Genomic DNA, 22,695 nt, shown 5'->3' with positions numbered 1-22,695 from the left:
ACCTCCCAGGTTTAAGTGATTCTCCTGTCTCAGCCTCCCAAGTAGCTGGGACTACAGGCATGCACCACCATGCCCAGCTAATTTTTGTATTTTTAGTAGAGACGGGGTTTCACCAGGTAGGCCAGGATGGACTCGATCTCTTGACCTTGTGATCTGCCTGCCTCAGACTCCCAAAGTGCTGGGATTACAGGCGTGAGCCACCGCGCCTGGCCCCAGCTCCATTACTTTTTAAGTGTGAGACTTTGAGCAAGTTAATCTAATATCTCCGTGCTTCAACTCCAATATCTGTAAAATTGGGATAGTAACTTCAAAGGGTTATTGTGAGGATAAATGAACACCTGAAGCCCATTGTAAGTGCTCTATAAATGTTACCTGTGATGATGAGCCTGATGATTTCTCTACTGGCCTGGATGTGATGGGAGATAGGATGTGACAGGAGATTACTCTCTGGACTTATACACACTACAGCAGTGCTTTTCAAATTGCACAGTTGTGTCACAGAATCTAAGGGTTTCCTGAAACTTCCTTGGTGGAGAACATACAGGCAAGGCAGAAATGTTTAGTTAGGAGCAGGTATCACTCTGGAACTCTGCCACAATGGCATATTAGAGACTGGAAATTCAGATTATGAAAAACCATGCAGACCACAGCCTCCTGAAAATAAGAAAACCTTCCTCCTAATCGCGGGCATCCAACTATTCATTCCTTTGTTTATTCATTCAGGTTTTTATTTGCTGAGTGTCTATCATGTTCTTAGAATTATGGAGAAAATAAGACACATTCTTAAATATAGGCCCTTGAGGATGAATAACAAACTCTAGAAACACTAACAGCTAATTTTAATACACAATGGTAAGGCTGAGAGAGTATTATGCATAGGGCACTATGTGGTTCACGGAGGGGGTCATCTGACCTGGCTTTGGGGATACGCTTCCTGTAAGGAAGGGCAGGAGTTAGCCAGACAAAGTGTGTCAGAAGGCCCCATGCACATTTGTGAACAGCAAGTATTTGTGTACTGCTGAAGGGCAGAGCTCAGTTCTATGAGGGCAAGGATATGGTAAGAGATGAAGCTAGAGAGATAAGTGGATGTCAAATGATAAAAGCCAAGGCATCTGGACCTTATCCTCAAGTGATGAGAAGCCATGCAAAGAATTTGTAAGCATGAAAGCAGCATGGACAGGTTTGCTAGAAAGATGCTCTGGCAGTAGCGTGGTGAACGGTCTACAGCAGGAGGCAGTAAACTTCTCTGTAAAGGGACGGATAGTAAATATTTTAGGCTTTGAGGGCCACCTGTAGTTTTTGTTGTATATTATAATTTTTTGTTTGTTTTTAATAACCTTCTAAAAATGTAAAAGTCATTCTTTTAATAACCCTTTACATGCCTGGTTTCAAATCCCAGCTCTACCACTTACTAAGTGTGAGACCTTGAGCAAGTTAACCTAACAGCTCCGTGCTCAATTTCATTGGCTCTTTTAATAACCCTTTAAAAGCCATTCTTAATAATCCTTTAAAAAATGTTAAAGCCACTGGCTGTAATTTGCCAACCCCTGGTCTAAAGAAGACAAATAGAGAATTAGGAAGCTGCTGCGATAATCTAGAGCAGACAAAGCAAACCTGTGCTTCTTCAAAGTGATCCCTGAATCTGGCTTCAGAGTCACCTGTGGTGCTTGTTTAAATCCAAATTATGGGTCCCTACCGCAGAAAGAGCTTCTAATGTTAGGGGAGGATGTGGGAATCTGCATTCTAACAAGCTCCTGGTAATTAATAACATTGGATTTTTGAACCCCTCTTCAATCTACTTTTAAAAGCTTAAAAGAGAAGTATTTTACCAGTTGGAGTTCAATACAAACTGGGGTCCTAAGTTATTTCATCCTACACCAGCACTTGAGGGTTTCTTAGTTTCTGGAGAGAAGCGTTCTCGCCTTATTTATCATCTCAAATTATCTAATGCCTAGTAAAGATCAATAGCGTTGTAGGGGCTACTGCAGTGGCCCCTTACCAGCCCCCAACTTCCAAACATGCGCCTCTACAATCCACATGCCACAAGGTAGCCCACGTGAATCTGCAAAATGCAAATCAGATCATGTCACTTTCCTGCTTAACATCCTCCAAATTCTTCCTGTGGTACTCAGACTAAAACTCGAACCCCTTCCCTTGGTCTCCAGTTACCCTCACAACCTCATCCCATACCACCTCTACCTTTTGCCTCCCTTACTACAGCCAAATGGACTTCTTTTGAGTTCTTTCAACACAAAGTCATTGTCACTTTAGGGTTTTTGCACTGCCTTTCCCTTGTCCAGGAGTGTTCTTCCTCCTCACATCACAGTGCTGGGCACTGGTCATCATTCAGATAGATCTTGGGTGTAATCTCCTTAGCACACCCATCTGAAGCAGTCACCACATCATTCTCTTATCACACCCGTTTTAATTTTCTGCCTGATACTTATCACCACCTGATATTTTTCTTGCTTACTTTTATGTGTTTGTTGCCTTGCTCCATTCATTTGTTAATTCATTCACTGTTATTTAATACGTTTGGTGCCAGTTACTGGGGATACAGCAGTAAAGAAAGTCTGTAGCCTTGTGGAAAGGCAATCAACAAATATTTATATAATACATTAGAGAATGATAAAATTCTCTAGAGTTAAAAGGATAGACAATGATGAGGGGTGCTTTTTTAGATACAGTGACAAGGAAGGCCTCTCCAATATGTGCCATTTGAGCAGAACTCCAAATGCATGTAAACTCCAAGGGAACATAGTTTCATTTATCACAATATTTCCAGCAAGTGGATGTATACCTGGTATATTATAGTTAGGTTAGTAAATACTTAAGCCATGAATAAATATGCATACCTCTCTCCTAGCACTTATAACACTGCATTTACTCCTCTGGCTCCCAAAATGGACTTTGAATTTCATCAACAGGAGATGAATCTTCTTTTCCTCCATCCCTAGTATCTAACACAGAGTCTGGCTTAGAGTAGACATGAGACTGTTTGCAGAATAAAGGAAAAAGGAAGTAGGGATTATGATGAACCAGGCAGTCATAACACACTAAGGACACCCTGTAAACGACTGCTTGAGTTGACATGCATTTCTAAGAACCATGTGAATTTCAACTAGTAAGTTACATAAATGATGAGACACAGTAGTATCAGAATTGTTAGTGATTCTTTTCTAAAACTAATTTCTTTCAAATCAAACTTTGGAATATTTAAAAGCAAAGAAGCAACAGACTTCTCTCACTTTTTTCTGACCTGGACCTATCTTGCTGGCTCATACTATTTGGAGTCTACTTTAACAAACTGCAAAGTCCCACAGACCAACACACAGCTGAATCTTGCAGATATTCAGAAGGTAGATTTGGGCCTTTAGCAAAAACAGACTAACTGAACTATAACACTGGGCATTTCATCACTTCTGTTTGAAAATAAATGAGCATTTCTGAACCACAACCAGACATAGTCATGATGACAAGCAATGAAACCCAACACAGGAAAGGTCACCAACAGCCCACAGCACAGCAGTCCTAACGGCAGCTCTGTGCCTCCTGCATGCTCTGTGCAGATACAGTCACTCTTTTCTTAAGCAGAACTTGAAAGATATAGAAAACTAAGCTCCAGCCATATTTCTTACTGAGCAGCCAAGAAAAATGGAAAAATTGTGATGTGAAAGATCAAAAATGGAAATCTCTTATTTATTCCTACCACATGCCATTCCCTTGCATTGAAACGCTTAGTGAAGGCTAGATCCAGAAAAAGACAAAATTTGATGGTGGCAAAAACTGTTTGTTCCTGCCTCTCAGGTATCTTCCCTCTTACCCTCTGAGTGCTACCCTCCCCCATAATGATGTCCTGGATGATGGAGGATCCAGGACTTGCCCTCTGCTCGCCTAGGCCCAGTGCTTTAGTGTTCTTAGCACCAGGCTGCCACGTCTGTTTCTAGCAAGATTCCACTGAACCTTCTCCATCTTAAAGCCACTGGGGTTAGACTCTCAATGCCCATTAAGGCGAAAATTAAAAGGGCCAAAGTGTGTTTCCTAAGTGCTATTTCAAGAATTATTGGTGTTCCTCAGATTACTAAGCCAAAAAATTGTTCAGTGATTAAAGGGGAACTTTGAAAACACAGCATATTGTATTGTCCACTTGGAAAGTCACAACACACATTGGAATGCTTAAAAGAGTAAAATAAAAAGAAAAACTCCAAATAATTTTCAGTTGGGGAATAGTTAAATGCATTCAGGAACAGTAATCAGCTGTTAAAAAAGGTAATATAGACCACTACATACTATTATGAAAACATCTCATAGACATGCTGTTAAGTAAAAACCAAGTCACATTTCTGAACATGACTAATATCCTATTAAAAAACCCAAATCCTATGTGTGCATATATGCTTTTTATGTAATACAGTAAAATATATAAACATTCTAAAAGGATGTATACCAAATTATTAAGAATGATAGCCTCTGGGAGCATTGCGGGGAAGAGGGAGGCTTGCACTTTTTATAGATTTAGATATTATTTGAATTATTTTATAGCCCTTTTATTACTTTTATAATAAAAAATCAAGTGTGATATTAAAAAAATAGACATAAAATCCAGCAGTACATACATCTGTTTAGCCTTAAGTTTGCCCTTCTCAAACTCATGTGATCACTGAGCCTGTTTGTGGAACATTTAGAAACAACTTGTGCCACAACTTTGGAAGTTACTGTGGTCAAGGTTCTCCCATCAGCATATGGGCTTTAACCTTCCGTGGCCTTCTGTAAATGAGGGAAGGAGGTAGGAGGGACCTCGGAGATGATATGGTACAGTCTCCTCATTTCTGAAATGAAGAGACTAAGACCGTGAAAAGTGAAGGGCCTTGGCAAGATCAGATTGGACCCCCCCATGCTTGTCTACCTCCTTCCACATCATTCCTGCAGTCACCAGGTGACCTAGATGGGCCATGGGCCTTGGTTTTCATAAAAAGTCTCCAACACTCAAAGAAACTGTCAGGACCTCTAAGCCAGGGGCTCAATGTTCTCCCTGCAGGCAAAGGCTGAGCAGAGTCCTGATGACCCTTTCCCATTGCCCTGTCTTGTTCCACAGCTTTTTAGGAGGAAGTAGGAAGATGTTAATTTCCATCTTTTCCCTCATGCCAATTGTCATTCCCTTCAATCCCAATAATACCAATCCCAGGCAATAGGCCCAGGCGATAGAAATAAAACGTTGTACCTACGCTTGATAAATTGACTGGCTGATAGAGGAGAGGGCATGATAGCGGTGTAATAGGTACAGCAAGTGCACTGATAGGACTGAGTTTGCAGGGCACCACCCACCTGAGTATCAGGCCACCCCTTATCACCCTGGGACCAGACACTGGAGCTGCCACTCAGTGATCTCAAAGGGCTTGACTGAAATCTTCGCAACCATGTTATAAGGATTTTTGGAGAAAACAACAGGGATAACAGCAGTTAAGCTGATCAAGGAAAGTATGAGTGGTGGGAGCTGGAGGGCACGGACAGAGGGGCAGGTGAAAAGCACAAGCTCTGCGGCATGCTGCCTGTGTTCAGACCATTTCCAGTGTTTCTATGTGGCTCCAACATCTGTCCCTCAGCATTCTATCTAGATATGGTTACTACAATTGTACCTACTAGTTCCTACGATTTTGAGGGAAAATTAAGCAAGATAATGCCTTTAAAGCACTGAGCACTATGTCTGGCATACCGTTGGAGCATAAAGAAATAATACTTAGTATTGTTATCAAAGCTATTTGGTCTAAAAGTACTGAGGCTGACAGGCAGTATTATTGACATTTCAAAGGCAAAAAATAATGTGTGCGGGATGGACAAAAGTTATTATGCATCTATTCACCAAGTCTCGGAAGAGTAGACAGAACTCTTTGGAATCAAATAAACTTCTTGGAATCAAAATCAAATACTGAATGCTTGTTTCAGCTCTTACTAAAATGTGATCTTAGGTGAGCTGCTGAACCTTAGTTTTCTACATAAAACTGGAGGATAATGTCAATCTTGTGGATTGACTGTTAGAATAAAAAATGCAGTTACTTATAAATAAACCTGGCATAGTGCCTGGAATAAATGCTGGCTTCTTTCCTTCCTTACCAAAAGCTAGCAAGCCAGAGAAGACGATTAGTCAAACAATAACATTTAGATGTAGACTTAATGAAAAGAGCATTATGCTTGGATTCTGAGAAGATAAAAGGTTAAAATGAGGAATCTAGACTAGAGGACTATGATTTCGTGATTCTTTAAAGTGACTACCCATAGGGAAGTTCCTTTTTTGTTACATATCATAGCTCTGCCACCTAATAAATACAATCTTTAGTAAATTACTTAACTTTATGTGTTTCCTCTTCTATAAAGTGTGGATAAAAACTGTATCCACTTCTATTCAGTGAGATAAAACACATAAAGAGTTTACATTTGCCTGGCAGATAGTCACTAATCAGTTAATGACACCTATCTTCATTGCCAAGGCCCCTGTAAAGATTAAAAGAGACAAAATATGTACAAAGTATGGCACAGGTAGTGGTAAAAAATATTAATTCTACTACCACACTTGATTCTACATTATGAGTGGCTATGACCCAAAGAGACTAGGAAGTGATACGTGTTGTCATCCTGATAATGATACATCAAAACAGAGACAACAGGAGATATTAGGATAATTAATCACAGGTCCAACTGGGAATAAAAGCTTTCTGGAACAAACAGCCTTGTCCAGCCCAGACACAAGATGGGTTCACCCAAGGGAAATAGCAGGTGCTGGCTTCATTCTCTGCCCAGCCCTGGGGAACCACACACACAGAGACAGTGTTCCAGTGTCAAAGCTTTTCCATGGTTCATCTTACAGAGTAGTAACATAATAATGCCTTGGCCTGGAATGATGTCTTTCTGCCAGAAGTTCAAAGCTATCCAGAGAGTATCTCATTTATCTTTGGGATCCTACAGGGATAGGGGTGGGTAGGCAATGCTGCTATTCCCTTATAAAGATGAGAACAGACAGTTTAGAAAAATGAAATAGCTTGTCTTTGCTCCAGTAGTCTATCAGTGCTGAGAGAGGGCCTGCACCCCATGGTGGGATCCCTGAGGCCAGCTCTAAGCCCTACTCCTGGAAACACCTTGAAGAATGTGTGAGTAGTGTGACTTGGGCCAGATGTGGCCCCTTGCCTCCTTCCCAAGACCAGGTTAGCTACAAGGCTCACCTGTCACTGAACTGAACTTCTTCTCCATTCCTGGCCCAGCTGATGGTAGGCCTTGGGTGGCCGATGGCCTCACAGTGCAGAAGAACACTCAGTGTCCCGCTGGCCAGGGCCACCGTCTGTCCCAGGTGGGTGACCACCTCCGAGGCTGAGAGCTGCTGGGCTGCTGAGATCTTGCGCAGAATGGTGGGTTTGCGGTGTGGCCTTCGAGAGCCTCCCCCGGCGTCCCCGGCGGAGGAGGTCCGCAGGGAGCTGCTGAAGCCAGACACGTGTTTATGAGGCGAGATAGCCACAGGGGAAGTCCTGCGCTCTGAGGGCTTCAGGAGCGTGTCCTGGTGCTCCAGGTGGCTGCGGAAGATCTCCTGGGCCAGCTGGGCCACCAGGTGCTTGCTGTAGAGGTCGCGCAGCTCCTCGGGCTGCTGGGAGAGGTTCCCCAGGATGTCGTCCAGGCGCCGCTGCTCGGTCACCATGGTGAAGGGCAGCTGCAGGAGCCCTTGCTCCGCGCCCGGGTCCTCCTCCGAGGTCGCGTTCCTTTCCGCGGAGTCCTGCGCCTCCCAGGAGGCCAGCAGCTCTCCGGGCCAGCCGCCCTGCTCCAACAGCCGGGAGACGAGGTCGTCGTAGCGGCTCCCCGGGTTGGCGGCCAGGCCCCGCTTCTCCGCCTTGCTGCCGTTGGAGAAGATCCCGTTCTGGTGTTTGTGGGTCTGCAGGGCCTCCTTCGGGCCGGCCTTCCTCCCCACGAGCGCCTCTTCCTCACTTCTCGGGCTCAAGGGCCGGGACACGAGCTTGCGGTTGCCTCCGATGAGCTTAATCACAAAGTGCTCCCGGGCCGGGCCCGCTGAGCAGGTGTAGACGCCTGCATCTGAGGGCTTGAGGCGGTGGATCTTGAGGTAGCCGAAGGGGGCCACCGTGACGTGCGTCGAGCTGATGAGGTGCTGGCCGTCCTTCTCCCAGGTGATGAGGGGCTTGCGGACCCTGCGCGCCGGGCAGCGCAGAACCACCGCCGTCTTGGGGAGCAGGTAGGCGAAGCCTCCCACCACGAAGTGCAGCTTCCTCTGCCTGCGAGTCTGGATGTAGATCTTCCTGGCCGCCGCGATGTGCGGGCTGTGCTTCGTGGATGGCCGCCCGGGCCCTGGAAGGAGAGCGAACCCAAAGGGACAGAGAAAGAGGTGGGGAGAGAGAAAACCCAGGGTGAGATGCAGCCAGGAGAGAGCGGCAGAGGAAAGGGCCAGAGTGGAGAAGAGAAGCAGAGATGAAGGCGCCGGAGGGATGGGAAAGAAAGTATTCTTCAGGGTTTATTTTGGCCGGGGCCACTCTTTACTATCTGTGTTTTTCGGGAGGACCTCGTTCCCAGCTGTGGACCACCAAGCTGCCACCACAATCAGAACTAATGAGATGCAGTGGGCAACCCAGTGTCTCCCTGCTGGGCCTTGTTGCCTCTAGAAGCTGAGATGCAGAGTTCTAGATGGAGGGGGATCCCCCGGGGAAAGCCATTTCCTCTCATTAAAAGAATTTTTAAACAAGAAATCAATGTCATAAAAAGGCAGAGGACAGAGAGGAGAATGTCCTCTGCTAAATGTTTGCCTTCTGGGTCCTGCAAGGCACCAGAGCCCTAAAGGACATGGTGAGGAGAGCCTAGAAGTGTTGCGGCTCTAGGGATTAATATTAAACAGATCTGTTTAGAGTCGTTTAAAACCCCAGAGTGGAGAACATTAGACATCATTAGTAATACACTGCCTCCAGCCTCCAGATCTCTGTATGCCAGCAAGTGAACTTAGCTCTACCCCCTGCAAACTATTTTTCCAGTGGAGAAGAGAATTCAGCCTGGCCACGTGTAATTAAGATTCCTTTTCCGTTTCCAGCTGAGCTCTCCTGCCTGCAGCCCTCCATGGGGTTCTACTGGCCCACTATTTCCCACAGGTGTTGGGTTTAGGGAAGGCCACGGAGTGCTGGCTATAGCTGCTGCTGTGTGGGTTTCATCTCCCCATTCCCAGAGCCCTGACATACTTACTTGCACAGGTTGCCAGCATACAGGGCCTGATGGAGGAAGAGAAAGGCAGGGGCGGGCACAGGGTAGAATTGACAACAGTTGAGATGCCGGTTTTCAGCATCTTTCGGCAAATGGCGCTTCGAGTCTGGGTGCCTTCCCCACAGCTTGTGGAACACTGGCGGAGAAAGAAAGGCCAAATGCACATAAATTCAGGGAACTAGAAGCTAATTTTTTAATAGACTCTCAAACTCATCAAAATATGAGAAAAGTTGCTTGGAAAAGCAATAACCACTGAGATAGAAATACTAATTATGAGGTCACAATGTGGAAGACATGCCAATCTTATAGACAAAACGCACTCTAAGATTTTCTACTCTGAGGTTTCCTGAAGACCTTTTATCTATTTTACTTATATAGCCTGGGCTTCAGAGTTAGAGAGTTATAGAGTGTTTAAATAACAGCTCAGTATTTCACTAGTTGGCAAGTTACTTAAATTCTCGCAGTCTGTTTCCACTTATGCTTTAGTTTGCAAGCCTGGGAATTAAGTGAGATAATATATTTTAAATGCCATACATAGAAATGACAATTATTGCTAATTCCTTTTTCATTCCTTCACAAATAAGTGACAATATTTTAGTGTCAAGCATAAAGTAGTTAAGAATCTACTTTGTCTAAGGTAGGGTGCTAGATGTTATGAAGAAAAGATGTGCAAGATAGTTCCAAATCTCAAAGAGCTGTCATTCAAATGAGGAGAAAATTCCAAATGCATTGTTAAAATGAAATAGTCCATTTGGGAAATATAAGTCAAAACCACCATGAGACACCACTTCATATCCATTAGAATGGCCATAATAATAAAAAAAAAGACAACAAGTGTTGGCGAGGATATGGAAAATTAGCAGTTTCACTCATTACTGGTGGGAAAGTAAAATGATACAGTGTCTTTAGAAAACAGATTGGTAGTTTCTTACAAAGTTAAACGTAAATTTACCAGGAGACCTAGCAGTTATACTCCCGGGTAGCTACCCAAGAGAGACAAAGACATACATCCACATAAAGACTTGTGTGCAAACACTCATAGCAGTATGATTCATAATTGCCAAAAGTGAAAATCACCCAATGCCTATCAGCCGGTGAATGAATAAACAAAATATGCCATATCTTTACAGTGGAATATTATTCAGCCATTAAAAGGAGTATAGTTCTTATATGTGCTACAACATGGATAAACCTTAAAAACATGCTAAGTCAAAGTTTATAACATACAAATTATACCTCAATAAAGCTGTTTATAGAATTGTAATTACAGAATTTATTAAAAACATACAATTAGAAGACAAGTAAAGTAGTATAAAAGTAATGCTAACAATAATTGAATGCTCATAGTACACTAGGGATTTCCTTACCAAGGTCTTGAAGATGATTGGAGTCTGGGTGGATGCAGAGAAACAGGGATCAAATGGGAGAAAGGGAAATTTCCAGAAGAAAGATAGAAAAATTCAGTGTAGGAGTCCCAAGGCAGGCATGGGACAGAAGAGTTTGAGAGAACAGAGGACTCAAGTTGTAAGTGTCAGGAGCTTGAGGGTTAGTTTGGGGCCAAACTTTGGAGACCTTTAATTTTCAGACAAGAGGTTTGTGATTGGTCCATAAGGCAGTGGGAAGCCACTAAAGAGGGGGTGACATGATGGAAGAGGTGTTTTGAGAAGGTTAATCTGGCAACATTGTAGGTAAGGGATGAAAGCAGGAGATGGATGGGAGGCAGGGCGTCGGGGAAGGAGGCTGTCATCTCCAGGCTTGCCTGAACGAGGACTGTGGGAGTGTGCCACGTTAACTTGAAAAATGATAGTAAAAACAAAAAACGATCTTATATTTTCAAGTGTTATATGCTAACATATTGAAGTGATACTATTTTGTGTGATGTGCTGTGATATATGCCACCCTGAAAGAAATTTAAGATGCAAAGGATAGTGATGAGAATCAAACCCACTGCTTTTATAGCCTGACAATTGTGGGTTCCAGATTCCACCCATTCCTTATTTGATTGTAAATGACAGCACCAAATCCAAGATCAGGTGGGATGGAAGTAAGAAGCCTGAAAATTTAAAAGAGCATGGTCGTTTTAAGGCTGCTAACTAGAAACATAAAAACAGAGTTTCAGGTCAGAAGACCGGGTTATGACTTTGGTCAAGTCCAGCTCTTTCTCTACCTTCAATTTCCATATCTCTGGATAAGGAAGCTAAGCTAGACCAGGGATTTTAAAGCTGTGTTCCAGAACTATGTTGACGAAGTGATTCAGGGGCTTCTCAGGTGGTGAGGAGACCCAGCCATTGGAGATCTGAGACCCCTACTCACACTTAAACCAAAATAGCTCAATTTTATCTGTTTAAGATTATTGGCTTCATAGTAACATTTCATTTGATAAAGGTTCTGTGGTCTTAATTTTTTAACAAAGTAATTAGTCTATAGGATCTTTTAAGCTCCTTCTAGCTCTAAAATTATTCTTTTTCAAGAATTTATTTTTGGGGGAGAAAGGAGCAACTTCCATAAAATAGGGTTTAAAAATATTTAATATCAAACTCTTTCAGGAGATTGAGGGTTTCTTTTAAAGAAAAGAAGTATGGCCTTTGAGAGGTCTTACTTCCAAAATAGAATCTGTAAGTAATTTTATTTGAAATGTCTAAAACTTTGGCTTAATTCTGTCTCTATGGGATTCTGTGCAGTAACCATGAGATTGAGCCAAGATAGCTGAGGATGAAAAACACCCATAGATCATCTGGGTCTTCCCTTCTCCAAGGTCAGTCTCATGGGAGGTGTGGAATGCGCATCTCCTCTCAGCCAGAGAGCCAGGGGAATGGTCATCAGGATGACAGGGCCAATGTGGAGCCTTTGTGAACACCAGGAGCGCCTCAGTATGGCACCAGTTTGAGTTTAATCCCAGCAATTCAGGGATTACTTCCCACCATTCCCAGCCCCTCCCCAATGTTTGGAATTTCCATTCATTAACCCAGATAGCTCAGAAGCTAGCAACATTCCTTGGATAAGGGCTACCTCCTCCCAGTTCCAAAAATAGAACTCCTCTTGAGGAAGACCAGGAGAGCCTGTAGGAGACCTAAGCTGTGGCCTCAGGCCCAGCCAGCCATGGTGAGTGCTTCCTTTCATTTCCTTTGCTTCTCATGACAAGTGAACCCAAATGGAAGAGAATCATAAGGGCTCACTTTTAGTAGGCCAAAGTATTTTACATGCAATATATATTAAATTATATTTAATTTCAGCCTGCCACCTACATGATAGATACTATTATATTTCCATTATACAGATAAGCAACCGAAAACCAAAAAGGTTAAATAATTAGCCCAAGGTTATACAGCCAGTAAGTGGCAGAGTCAGGATTTGAACCTAGGTTTGCCTGTCTTTGAGTCTGAACTCTTAACAACACATGGTACTGTTCTGAAGGCCTACTGTACTTAATGGTATCAATGGGACCTTTTTCTCAGTCCAAAAATCTCAAGGGTCCCTCTCAAATCTGTAGTCAGAAAAGAACTTTTCCTGAATCTTCTGTGTCTCACAGGCTTCAGAGACCACAAACTCCAGGAACACAGGAAGACAATTATAACACACACAAGTCCCTTCCTCAGCAGCCCACTCATGGCAGACTATCACCTGATAGATTTAGGGGAGCAATTCCTTTTATAATACTCCACTGATAGAATGTTTTCATCTAGAGCCACTTGGCAAATACATCTGTGTTCTTCAAATGCCATACCCCAAATCAACATTCCCAAGGAAAAATTGTCACTAACATGCACATCCACACACACGCAAATGTACACATGCTCATTTTCCTCACTTTTATCTTGAAATCAAATTTAGAAAGAAATCGAATTTCTTTCTAAAGCATGAGAAAGAAATTCCCCAAATGTTCTGAGACATTTGGTGTCAGATACCACAAGAAGCAATTTTACTGCCAAATTATAAAACCTGTGGTAATGTAAGTTAACTCTTAATTGCAATGCACTTAGCAGGCACTGTCTCATGGAATTCTGTGTGGGTTGATAAGATATGGGCAAGAATTCTAAGAACCTAAGTTGAGAGAGCTGGATCTGAATTTTCACAGGCCGCTTTGCCCTCTGTAAGCAAGTATCTATGTGAGGTATTTCAAGCAGCAGCAGCTCCCTCCTGTGAGTTGTATACTATACAAAAAAAAAAAAAAAAAAAAAAAAAGGCAATGGGGTTAGGAAGGCAATTTCAAATGCTTATATGCTAGAAAAAGGAAGGTCTTGAATCTGGCTTCACAGAAATTTTCACTTCGCATCTAGTGATTCTGTTCTTGGCTAAATCTTGTGAGGCAACAATTTTGGGGGAACTTCTCCATGGAAGACACACAGGCCTATGGAGCTGGAGAAGTCGAAGGCAACTCAAAGAAGTGGTAGCGGCTGAAAACAAAGGACTTGAAGCCAGGTGTAAATGAATGATCATACACTAGAATTAGAAGAGGCATTATTTAGAAAGATAGGTTAGTCAGAGGTATGTCTCTAACTTAGGAGATCAAGTCAGGAATAGTGAATGCTGAAGCAATCACTTCCCAAAGTGCAGAACAAGGGAAATCAAATTCTCTTGCTGGGAAGCTGTTGAAGTTTTTTAGAGCCAGGAAACTAACAGTAAACAGGCAGGATTTCCTTGGCCTTCTTTTCCTGATAAATCATGTCCTTTATTGTCCAGTAACTTGGAAGAGACTTGCTAGAGAGGCTTTGCCCTTCCTAAATAGAGACTAGACACATCTGGGAGTAAGAGGTACAGGGAGGTCAGGAGGAGGGGGTGTTGTGTGGAGATAGAAGGAGAAGAACCAACCCAGTGTGTGGAAAAGAATCCTGGGCCAAAACAGCACCAGTGAGGTCTGGTTTTGTTCCACGAGGAGCCCATTTACAATTCCAATCTTCCGATCATTGCGTAGGGGCTGGCTGTGTAACTCGGGTCCCTGCAGTCTCGTTAAAAGCTAGTTACACACTATGGTATATATGGTTTAAAAAAAATACCATTCCATAGTATTAGGAAGATTGATTTGTTCTCTTCTTGCCTTTTCTATGTATATGTCTGGGGTGCCTTCTTTTCCAACTTGGGTCTCTCTTATTCTCTCCTGAGGAACATACATACCTCTGTCCAGTCTGAGAGAAGCCACTCGCTGGGACAGTCATCTTTCTTGCATGCTTGCTGGGAGGCTGGTTTTGAAGCTGAACAGAAGGTCTCAGGAAGCTCCAGGAAGCTGCCATCAGCCATGCGCTGCTTGCAAAGAACCTCGCGTTTCTGAACACCCCCACCACACGTTCTGGAACACTGGGGAAGGAAAGAAGGAAGGAAGAAAAAGTAGACCCAATATGGGAAGGCAGTCTGTCTGACTGCTAATTCTCATCTTAGTTTGGCAGAGTAAAGGAAGAAAAAAAAAAAAAAAAAAAAAACCCAGAAAAAGAAGAAAAACCAGGAATCAGCCCAAAGGATTTGGTTTCTTCTCTTTGAGATGAATTTTGTAGCAAGATCTACCCTCTCCACTTAATCCCAGGTATTTAACTAGAGCATCCAGGAATTTCTGGGGCCTTTAAATCTTAGAAAGTTGCTCCTGAACTATGATTTGCAGCCCCATCCAAGACAACTGCTTTAAAAGGTTAGTATAATAGAGTGTTCAGCATATTTACGATCCAGGGAAAATAATCTGTGTTGCTTCCAGAATGAACAGGAGAGAGCGCCTGCCATCAGTATAAATTTAGAGAAATTAATTTGCAGAAAAGACAGCCCTTTCTCTAAGTGAAGGCACTCTACCACACTGAATGGGCATTAGATTTAGGGTCTGGTTTTCTTAAGAACCCCCCTGGAATATTCTTCATGCAGGATTGATGATTTCTTAGGGCAGTGGAAGCCTGAGCCACTGAAATTTGCAATGCAAGAAAAATAGCCTCATGTCAGTGGTTTTCAGAGGAACCCCAATAAAACATTGTTTACATGTAACTGAATAGTTATGATCCAGGGGCATGAAGTGGGAGGGAGGCCCCCTGAAGCACAGACCGTTGGCTATTTTCAAATATGTGTCCCTTTACAGAGCAAAGGAGTCCCCAGCTTTTCACTGGGCATATGACATTTCAGCATAAAGACTATATTTGCCAATCTCCCTTGAAGATAGATACAGCCATTTGACTTAATGCTGGCCAATGGGATATAAACGGAAGGGTTGCGTGTGCTTTCGGGGAAGTGCCCAAAAAGAGGGTCTGGCATCTCTTCCCTTTCTCCTCCCTGCTGGCTGCAATGTGAACGTGATGTCTGAAATGTAAGCTTCCATCTTGGGCTGTCATAAACAAAAAGTTAGAAGCCTGGCTTCCTGACTGTGAAACCACCATACCCGTTCTGGACTGTCTGTGTTTAAGTGAGAGAGGAAGACTTTTCTTTTTAAAGCCAATGTTATTTTGGGTTTTCTATCACTTTCACTCAGACATAACCCTAGCTAAGAGTTCAACCCACGACTACTCTGTGGTGGGGATATTTTATTGTAAAATTTTAGGGAGCCTGCTGATTTCTTCCAGAATAGTCTCTCATCATTAGCTTGCTGCCTTTGGGCTTGCTGAGAGATCAAGCCTGGTTTTAAAAAGCCTGAGAGTTTGTGCTGAAGGATTTGCTCTGCTGGAGGAGTGCCCCTCTCAGAACTCATGGTGATCTTTGCTTAGTAAGTTGTGCTCAGAATGGCTGTGGGGGTTTTTGCTGGCAGTCAGGGTTATGATGGTGACACCAGTGTCCTTGGGTACAGTCAGAACATTGCTGCAGCCCAGTTTTCACCTTCTTACTCAGTGTTCTCAACCCTACATGCACGTCAAGGTCTCCTGGGAAGCTTTTTAAAAGTACTGATGCCTGGGCCTCACTTCAGACCCAACAAATCAGAAATTCTGGGAGGTGGGTCCCAGGTACCAGTTTTTGTTTTGTTTTGTTTTTAAGAAAGATAGTATAATCTTCTTCCAAGTAATTTTTCCTCAGATAATTTTTTTGTGTCTCCAGGGCTGAGAACCATTTCTCCAAATGGATGTTCTCTGGGACCCAGAGAGGAAACTCCGGGACCCAGAGAGTCTGTTAGGACTGTTAGGAGCAGTGGTTGTTTGGACCCCACCCGAGCAAACATGCCATTTGTCTGCAGTTGTGAATGGCTTGAGGTCACAGAGCTAGTGGATGATGATGTTAGAAAAGTAATCAACTTTGTCTAGTTAAGCCTTTTAGTCTTAGAGTCTTTTAAATGATTCAAACCAATGGTGAGCAACCTTTTTTTTTTCCATTTCAAATTTTAAAAAATAACCATATTGAGTCTCCTAGGAAAAAGGATATATTTTCTTATTGCTGGGATCAACTACCTACCCATTGAAGCATTGAAGGCTAACAAAAAATGTGAAATGACCCTACAAGCTAGGTCTTATTTCCACTTTACAGGAAAAAATAAAAAATAAAAAAAGAAAAAGAAAAAGCTGAGGCTCAGAGAGGTAAACAACCCAATGTAGGCCACACAGGGGCTAGAGTTGGTTTATTGCCATTCATTGCGACATTTACTGAGCTACTGGACACCATGCTCTGGACACAGCTGGAGAACAAGTCCAAACTCAGCTTCCCTCCTCTGCGGTTGTACAACTCCTGTGTGCTTTGCAGACCCAGAGGAGGGTAGCGTGACTGTTGCTTCATGAGGAGGGCTCCCAGCCTGATCAGCACCAAGCCTGCCGGGAGCCTGGTCTTACCCTTTCACCCAACTGGGCTTTGCCATTCAATTCTTAGCTTCCACTCTTGTGACCATCCCTGACAGGCAGGAGCCAGCCCACAATTCAGGTTGGGGAGCAGAATTTAAAGTAGTTCATCTACATTCTGGTGACCCTGGAAAGTTTAGGGAGTTCTCCCTAAACTCTGATTTCTGAAAGGCAACATTTAAGCTAGACCACTTGTTACTCATCACAAGTCCTACCAGCTCCTTCTAAGGGCTTTTCTAGTGTGTCCTTTGGGCTTGATTAAGAACAAAATCTATGTTTTCAGAACAAATGATTCAAGTGACTGGCCTAAACCTTTGTCTTCTTTGTGGCTCACTTCAGTGACTCTGTGGGCTTTTCATGTATTAAAGAAGCAAATTTTAATTTTAGCTCTCACTTGGCAGCAATTCAATAAGACATTAAAGGATTTCCCTTCTTTAACTAATGTTGTACCTGCACTGCCTAGAATAATGCCTCCTGTGAATGTTCTCAATAAATGTCTGTGGCATTGAATTGAAGTTGGTACTTGGAAGAAATTTAAATTAGTGGCTAAGAATTCCATTTATCTAGAATAATCTTCTTGTTGCTATGGATAACTAAGGTTTTAAATTTAGTTTTACAGTCTTTTGCATGATTTTTAAGGTTCAACCTTCTCTTATTGCTGTCAAATTCTTACATCAAACCAACAAGTTATACTATAATCAGATTAGTTACAAACTTTTCTTATTCATTCTTTCTTTTTATAAGTAGCCAACTAACCATGTGGATTACTGACTCTGAAGGATTTGCCAAATTTGGGGACTATATTCTCCACAATACTTTCCATTCTGTGAATTACTAAGATTCTTCCATGAACTTATTGTAATTTTTCTGAAACCACAATTGTCGGAAAGAAACAAGTTTGTGCTGATAAATCAAAAATTTTAATTTTAAGCTCTGACCTCTCCCCTAGGCCTACTCAACATGTCCACTTAAATGCAAATAGGCATCTTGATTTAAACATGCCTAAAATGGAACTCTTAATACTGCCCCTCCAACCTCATCCCAAACCTATTTCTCTCTCAGTCTTCCCCATTCATTTAATTGTGCCATATCCAGGGCAAAAACTTAGGCCCTTGAGTTTTTCCTTTTTCTTACCCCACTTCCCCTGACATCCAATTCATGGCCAAATAATGTCAGTTTTACTTACAAAACATATAAGCTATACTTCTAAAATACATAATGAATCAGCATACCATAATCCATCATCTCTTGCCTTTTACTGGTGCTTTGGTCTGAATGTCTGTGTCCTCCCTGCTACTCCCCTAAATTTACACGCTGAAATCCTAACTCCCAAGGTGATAGTATTAGGAGGTAAGGACTTTTGGGAGGTGATTAGCTCATAGGGGTGGAACCCTCAAGAATGGGATGAATATCCTTATAAAAGAGGTTCCAGAGAGCTGCCTTGCCCCTTCCATCATGTGAGGACACAGCCACAGAGAGCATCTATGAACCAGAAAGAGGGTTCTCACTAGACACCGAATCTGCCAGCACCCTGACCTTGGACTTTCTACCCTCCAGAACTGTGAGAAATAAATTTCTGTCATTGATAAGCTACTCAGTCTATGGTGTTCTGTTTTAGCAGCCAGAATGGACTAAGAAATAGCGTTTCTAGCAGGATATAGATGATACAATCAAATCTGATCATTTGAAAAGAGCTCCTCCCTCCTGTTGGAAACCCCATATTGTCTTCTCTACACTCTATTCTCCACACAGTAGCAAGAGTGATATTTTCAAAGCATAAATGTGATCACACAATTTCCATGCTTAAAACCCTCCAATGACGTTCCCTTGCATGAGAATAAAATCTACACTCCTCTAACCCTGTCCTGCAAACCGCTACAGATTCTGGTTCCTGCCCTGGTGGAACTTAGACATTGTCTAACTTAAATCCTTCCAACTTTATTAATTCATTCCACATAAATTTATTAAATGTCAATCATGAACCAAGCATGGTTCTAGGTAGGTGAATGTACAGCAGAGCAAGAGAAGCATCGTACACCTCTGTAATCTTATCTTTTATGACTCCCCTCTTTCCCTGCATACTCCAACCAGACTTTTTTGTTGTTTTGTTCCTCAAATATGTCAAGCTTGTTTCTCCCACAGGGCCTTTCCATTTGCTCTTCTTTCTACCTGCACCATTTTCTCTTAGATCTTCATGTGGCTGAGTCTCTTGAATAATCCAGGTTCAATTCCATTCTCAGCTGTGTGGAGAGGTCATCCCTAACCTTCCTACCTAGAGTAGTCAAAGGGGTCTCTATCACCATTACCTCATTTTATTTTTTAAAATAGCTCTCATATTTTCAGAAATTATTACCCATTTAGACCGTTAGCTCTATGAAGGAAGATCTGTTGCTTCTGTTGTTGCATATATTAAGTGTTTGAGAATTTCATTTAAAACTTTTCCCCAGTATATCATTACATCTTTTTAAAAAAATTAGGATTGACTGAATCCACCTCTAGTTTTCTTTCCTACACATGCTCTCTCCTTTTCCTTCTTTTAAAATTAATGATTTATTTGTTTCCCAGTAAAGAAGTGGTCAGGGTATGAGCTGAACAGTGGAGTGACATTTTACAATAAGTTCTGGGAGTATATGATGTTTTGATATGATCCATAAATATTTACACTGTTGAAAATGCAGTGCATTTTTTTTCTCTGAGAGAAATAATGGCTGGTTCATAAAACTATTATCTCCTAAACCTCAAAATGACATCAAGCCACTTTTCATTTAATCCTTTGATTATAATTCACACTCAGATTCCTCATAGGTCCTATTGAGTCCTTCAGACATAAAGAACATGCTCCTAAAGTTTCTGTTACCCAGTGATTGACATTTTAGGTACTCCACTAGTGATGCTGAATTTGTAGGAGTATGGATCTCCTCAATGAGTACTGGCTGAAGTTTTCTTTTTCTAAATATTTTATGAGGCACACAGGCTTCTGTTCAATTTGAATAAATGCTCCAAAATAAACAAGTAGTTAAATAAGAACAGTTATCAGATTCAAGCTGTTCAGTTAGAGTTTCTTAGTGAATTTGGCAATAAAGAACAATGTAGGTTAATTGTTTCTCTCTTTCAAATTGAGGAAGTAGATAATGAAAATAATTTGTCTTATTTCAAGGGTATAGATGTAATAAAACTGTACTATAGAGTGATCACTCATTGAAAATAACACAACTGGGTTATCAGTTGGCAGATAGGACTTGATTTAAGGCACAGACCTCCAACAGTATATAGGTCTGTAACAACATGATGACAAAACAGTTGCAAGAAAAGTTCCTAAAAATTGTCGTTTAAAATTTTGATGTATACATAAAGCTTTTAGGATATTATGAATGGTAAGAAGATAAAATCTAGACTCCTGACAATGCCCTTCACTTTGATCTGCATGGACCTTTCCAGCCCATTCCTTGACATATTGCCATATACCCATGCTTTAGCTACAGTGGACAATTTGCCTTTTCCTGGGCACACAGACAACCTTGTCTGCTCTGGCCTTTGATCATGTCATTCAGTCCATGAGCAATGTCTGCCAACTCTTTGTTCATCCAGAGACTTCCAAGATGTGCTTGAAGGTCCAGCTCAAAAGCCACTTCTTGTCCTAGCTAGAGCAATAAGACAAGAGAAGGATATAAATGGCATCCAAATTGGAAAGGAAGAAGTCAAATTATCCTTGTTTGCAGATGATAGGATCTTATATTTGGAAAAACCTAAAGATTCCACAAGAAAACTATTAGAACTGATAAATTTAAATTCAGTAAATCTGCAAGGTACAAAATCAACATACAAAAATCAGTATTTCTTATGTTCAACAGTGAACAATGTGAAAAAGAAATTTAAAAAGTAATTCCACTTATAATATCCACACATAAAATTTAAAAACTAGGAATTAACCAAAGCAGTGAAACATCTCTATAATGAAAAGTATAAGACACTGATGAAATAAATTGAAGAGGACATCAAAAAATGGAAAAATATTCCATGTTTATGGATTGGAAGGTTTACTATTGTTAAAATATCCTTATTACCCAAGGCAATCTACAGATTCAGTGCAATCCCTGTCAAAATATCAAAAAAATTCTTCACAGAAATAGAAAAACAATCCTAAAATTTATATGGAAAACAAAAGATCCAGAATAACCAAAGCTATCCTAAGTAAAAAAACAAAACAAAACTGGAGGAATCACATTATCTGACTTCAAATTATGCTACAGAGCAATAGTATCAGCTATAGCATAGTATTGACATGAAAACAGACATACACACCAATGGAATAGAATAGAGAACCCAGAAACAAAACTATAGAGCTACAGTAAACTCATTTTCAACAAAGGTGCCAAGAACATACACTGGGGAAAAGACAGTTTCTTCAATGAATGGTGCTTGGAAAACTGGGTATCTCTATGCAGAAGAATGAAAATAGACCCCTATCTTTTGCCATATACAAAAATTAAATAAAATGAATTAAAGACTTAAATCTAAGACCTCAAACAAAGAAGCTACTACAAGAAAACATTGGGGGAATTCTCCAGGACATTGGTCTGGACAAAAATTCTTGAGCAATACCCCTCAAGCACAGGCAAACATAAACAAATGGGATCACAAGTTAAAAAGCTTCTGCACAGCAAAGAAAACAGTCAACAAAGTGAAGTGACAACCCACAGAATGGGAGTAATTATTTGCAAACTATCCTGAGGAGGGAGTAATAACCAGAATATATAATGAGCTCAAACAACTCTGTAGGAAAAAATCTAATAATTCAATCAAAAGATGGGCAAAAGATCTGACTAGACATCTCTCAAAAGAAGACACAATGGCAAACAGGCATATGAAAAGGTGCTCAACATCACTGATCATCAGAGAAATGCAAATCAAAACTACCGTGGAATAGCAAGATCTGCACCAAGATGGCCGAATAGGAACAGCTCCAGCCTCCAGCTCCCAGCGTAAGTGACACAGATGGGTGATTTCTGCATTTCCAACTGAGGTACCAGGTTCATCTCACTGGGGCATGTTGGATAGTGGGTGCAGGACAGTGGGTGCAGCGCAATGAGCGAGAGCCGAAGCAGGGCAAAGCATCACCTCACCTGGGAAGTGCAAGGGGAAGGGAATTCCCTTTCCTAGCCAAGGTAAACCATGACACACCCACGGACCCACGTCCCACACCCATGGAGCCTCCCTCATTGCTAGCACAGCAGTCTGAGATCTAACTGCAAGGCGGCAGCGAGGCTGGGGGAGGGGCACTCGCCATTACTGAGGCTTTAGTAGGTAAACAAAGCAGCTAGGAAGCTCGAACTGGGTGGAGCCCACCGCAGCTCAAGGAGACCTGCCAAACAAAAGGCAGCAGAAACCTCTGCAGATGTAAATGCCCCTGTCTGACAGCTTTGAAGAGAGTAGTGGTTTTCCCAGCATGGAGTTTGAGATCTGAGAATGGACAGACTGCTCAAGTGGGTCCCTGAGCCCCAAGTAGCTTAACTGGGAGACATCTCCAATTAGGGGCAGACTGACACCTCACACCTCACACGGCTGGGTACACCTCTGAGATGAAGCTTCCAGAGTAACGATCAGACAGCAACATTTGCTGTTCAGCAATATTCACTCTTGTGCAGCCTCCACTGCTGATACCCAGGCAAACAGGGTCTGGAGTGGACCTCAAGCAAACTCCAATAGACCCGCAGCTGAGGGTCCTGACTGTTAGAAG

General features: G+C 42.0%; 1 protein-coding gene across 1 annotated transcript in view; it reads right to left on the bottom strand.

Moving 5' to 3' along the window:
* The window catches only part of ADAMTSL1 (ADAMTS-like 1), a 433,939-nt gene that overhangs the window by 105,170 nt on the left and 306,074 nt on the right, over window positions 1-22,695 (bottom strand). Inside the window, exons 17-19 of the mRNA XM_011992650.1 lie at window positions 14,350-14,529; window positions 9,220-9,373; window positions 7,215-8,340 (exon numbers count right to left, since the gene is read on the bottom strand). Of these exons, the coding sequence (XP_011848040.1) occupies window positions 7,215-8,340; window positions 9,220-9,373; window positions 14,350-14,529 (1,460 nt within the window). The remainder of the gene's footprint in view (window positions 1-7,214; window positions 8,341-9,219; window positions 9,374-14,349; window positions 14,530-22,695) is intronic.

This window comes from Mandrillus leucophaeus, unplaced genomic scaffold, assembly GCF_000951045.1.
Source record: "Mandrillus leucophaeus isolate KB7577 unplaced genomic scaffold, Mleu.le_1.0 Scaffold415, whole genome shotgun sequence".
Taxonomy (NCBI): Eukaryota; Metazoa; Chordata; class Mammalia; order Primates; family Cercopithecidae; genus Mandrillus; species Mandrillus leucophaeus.
This window is presented reverse-complemented; position numbering and strand designations above follow the sequence as displayed.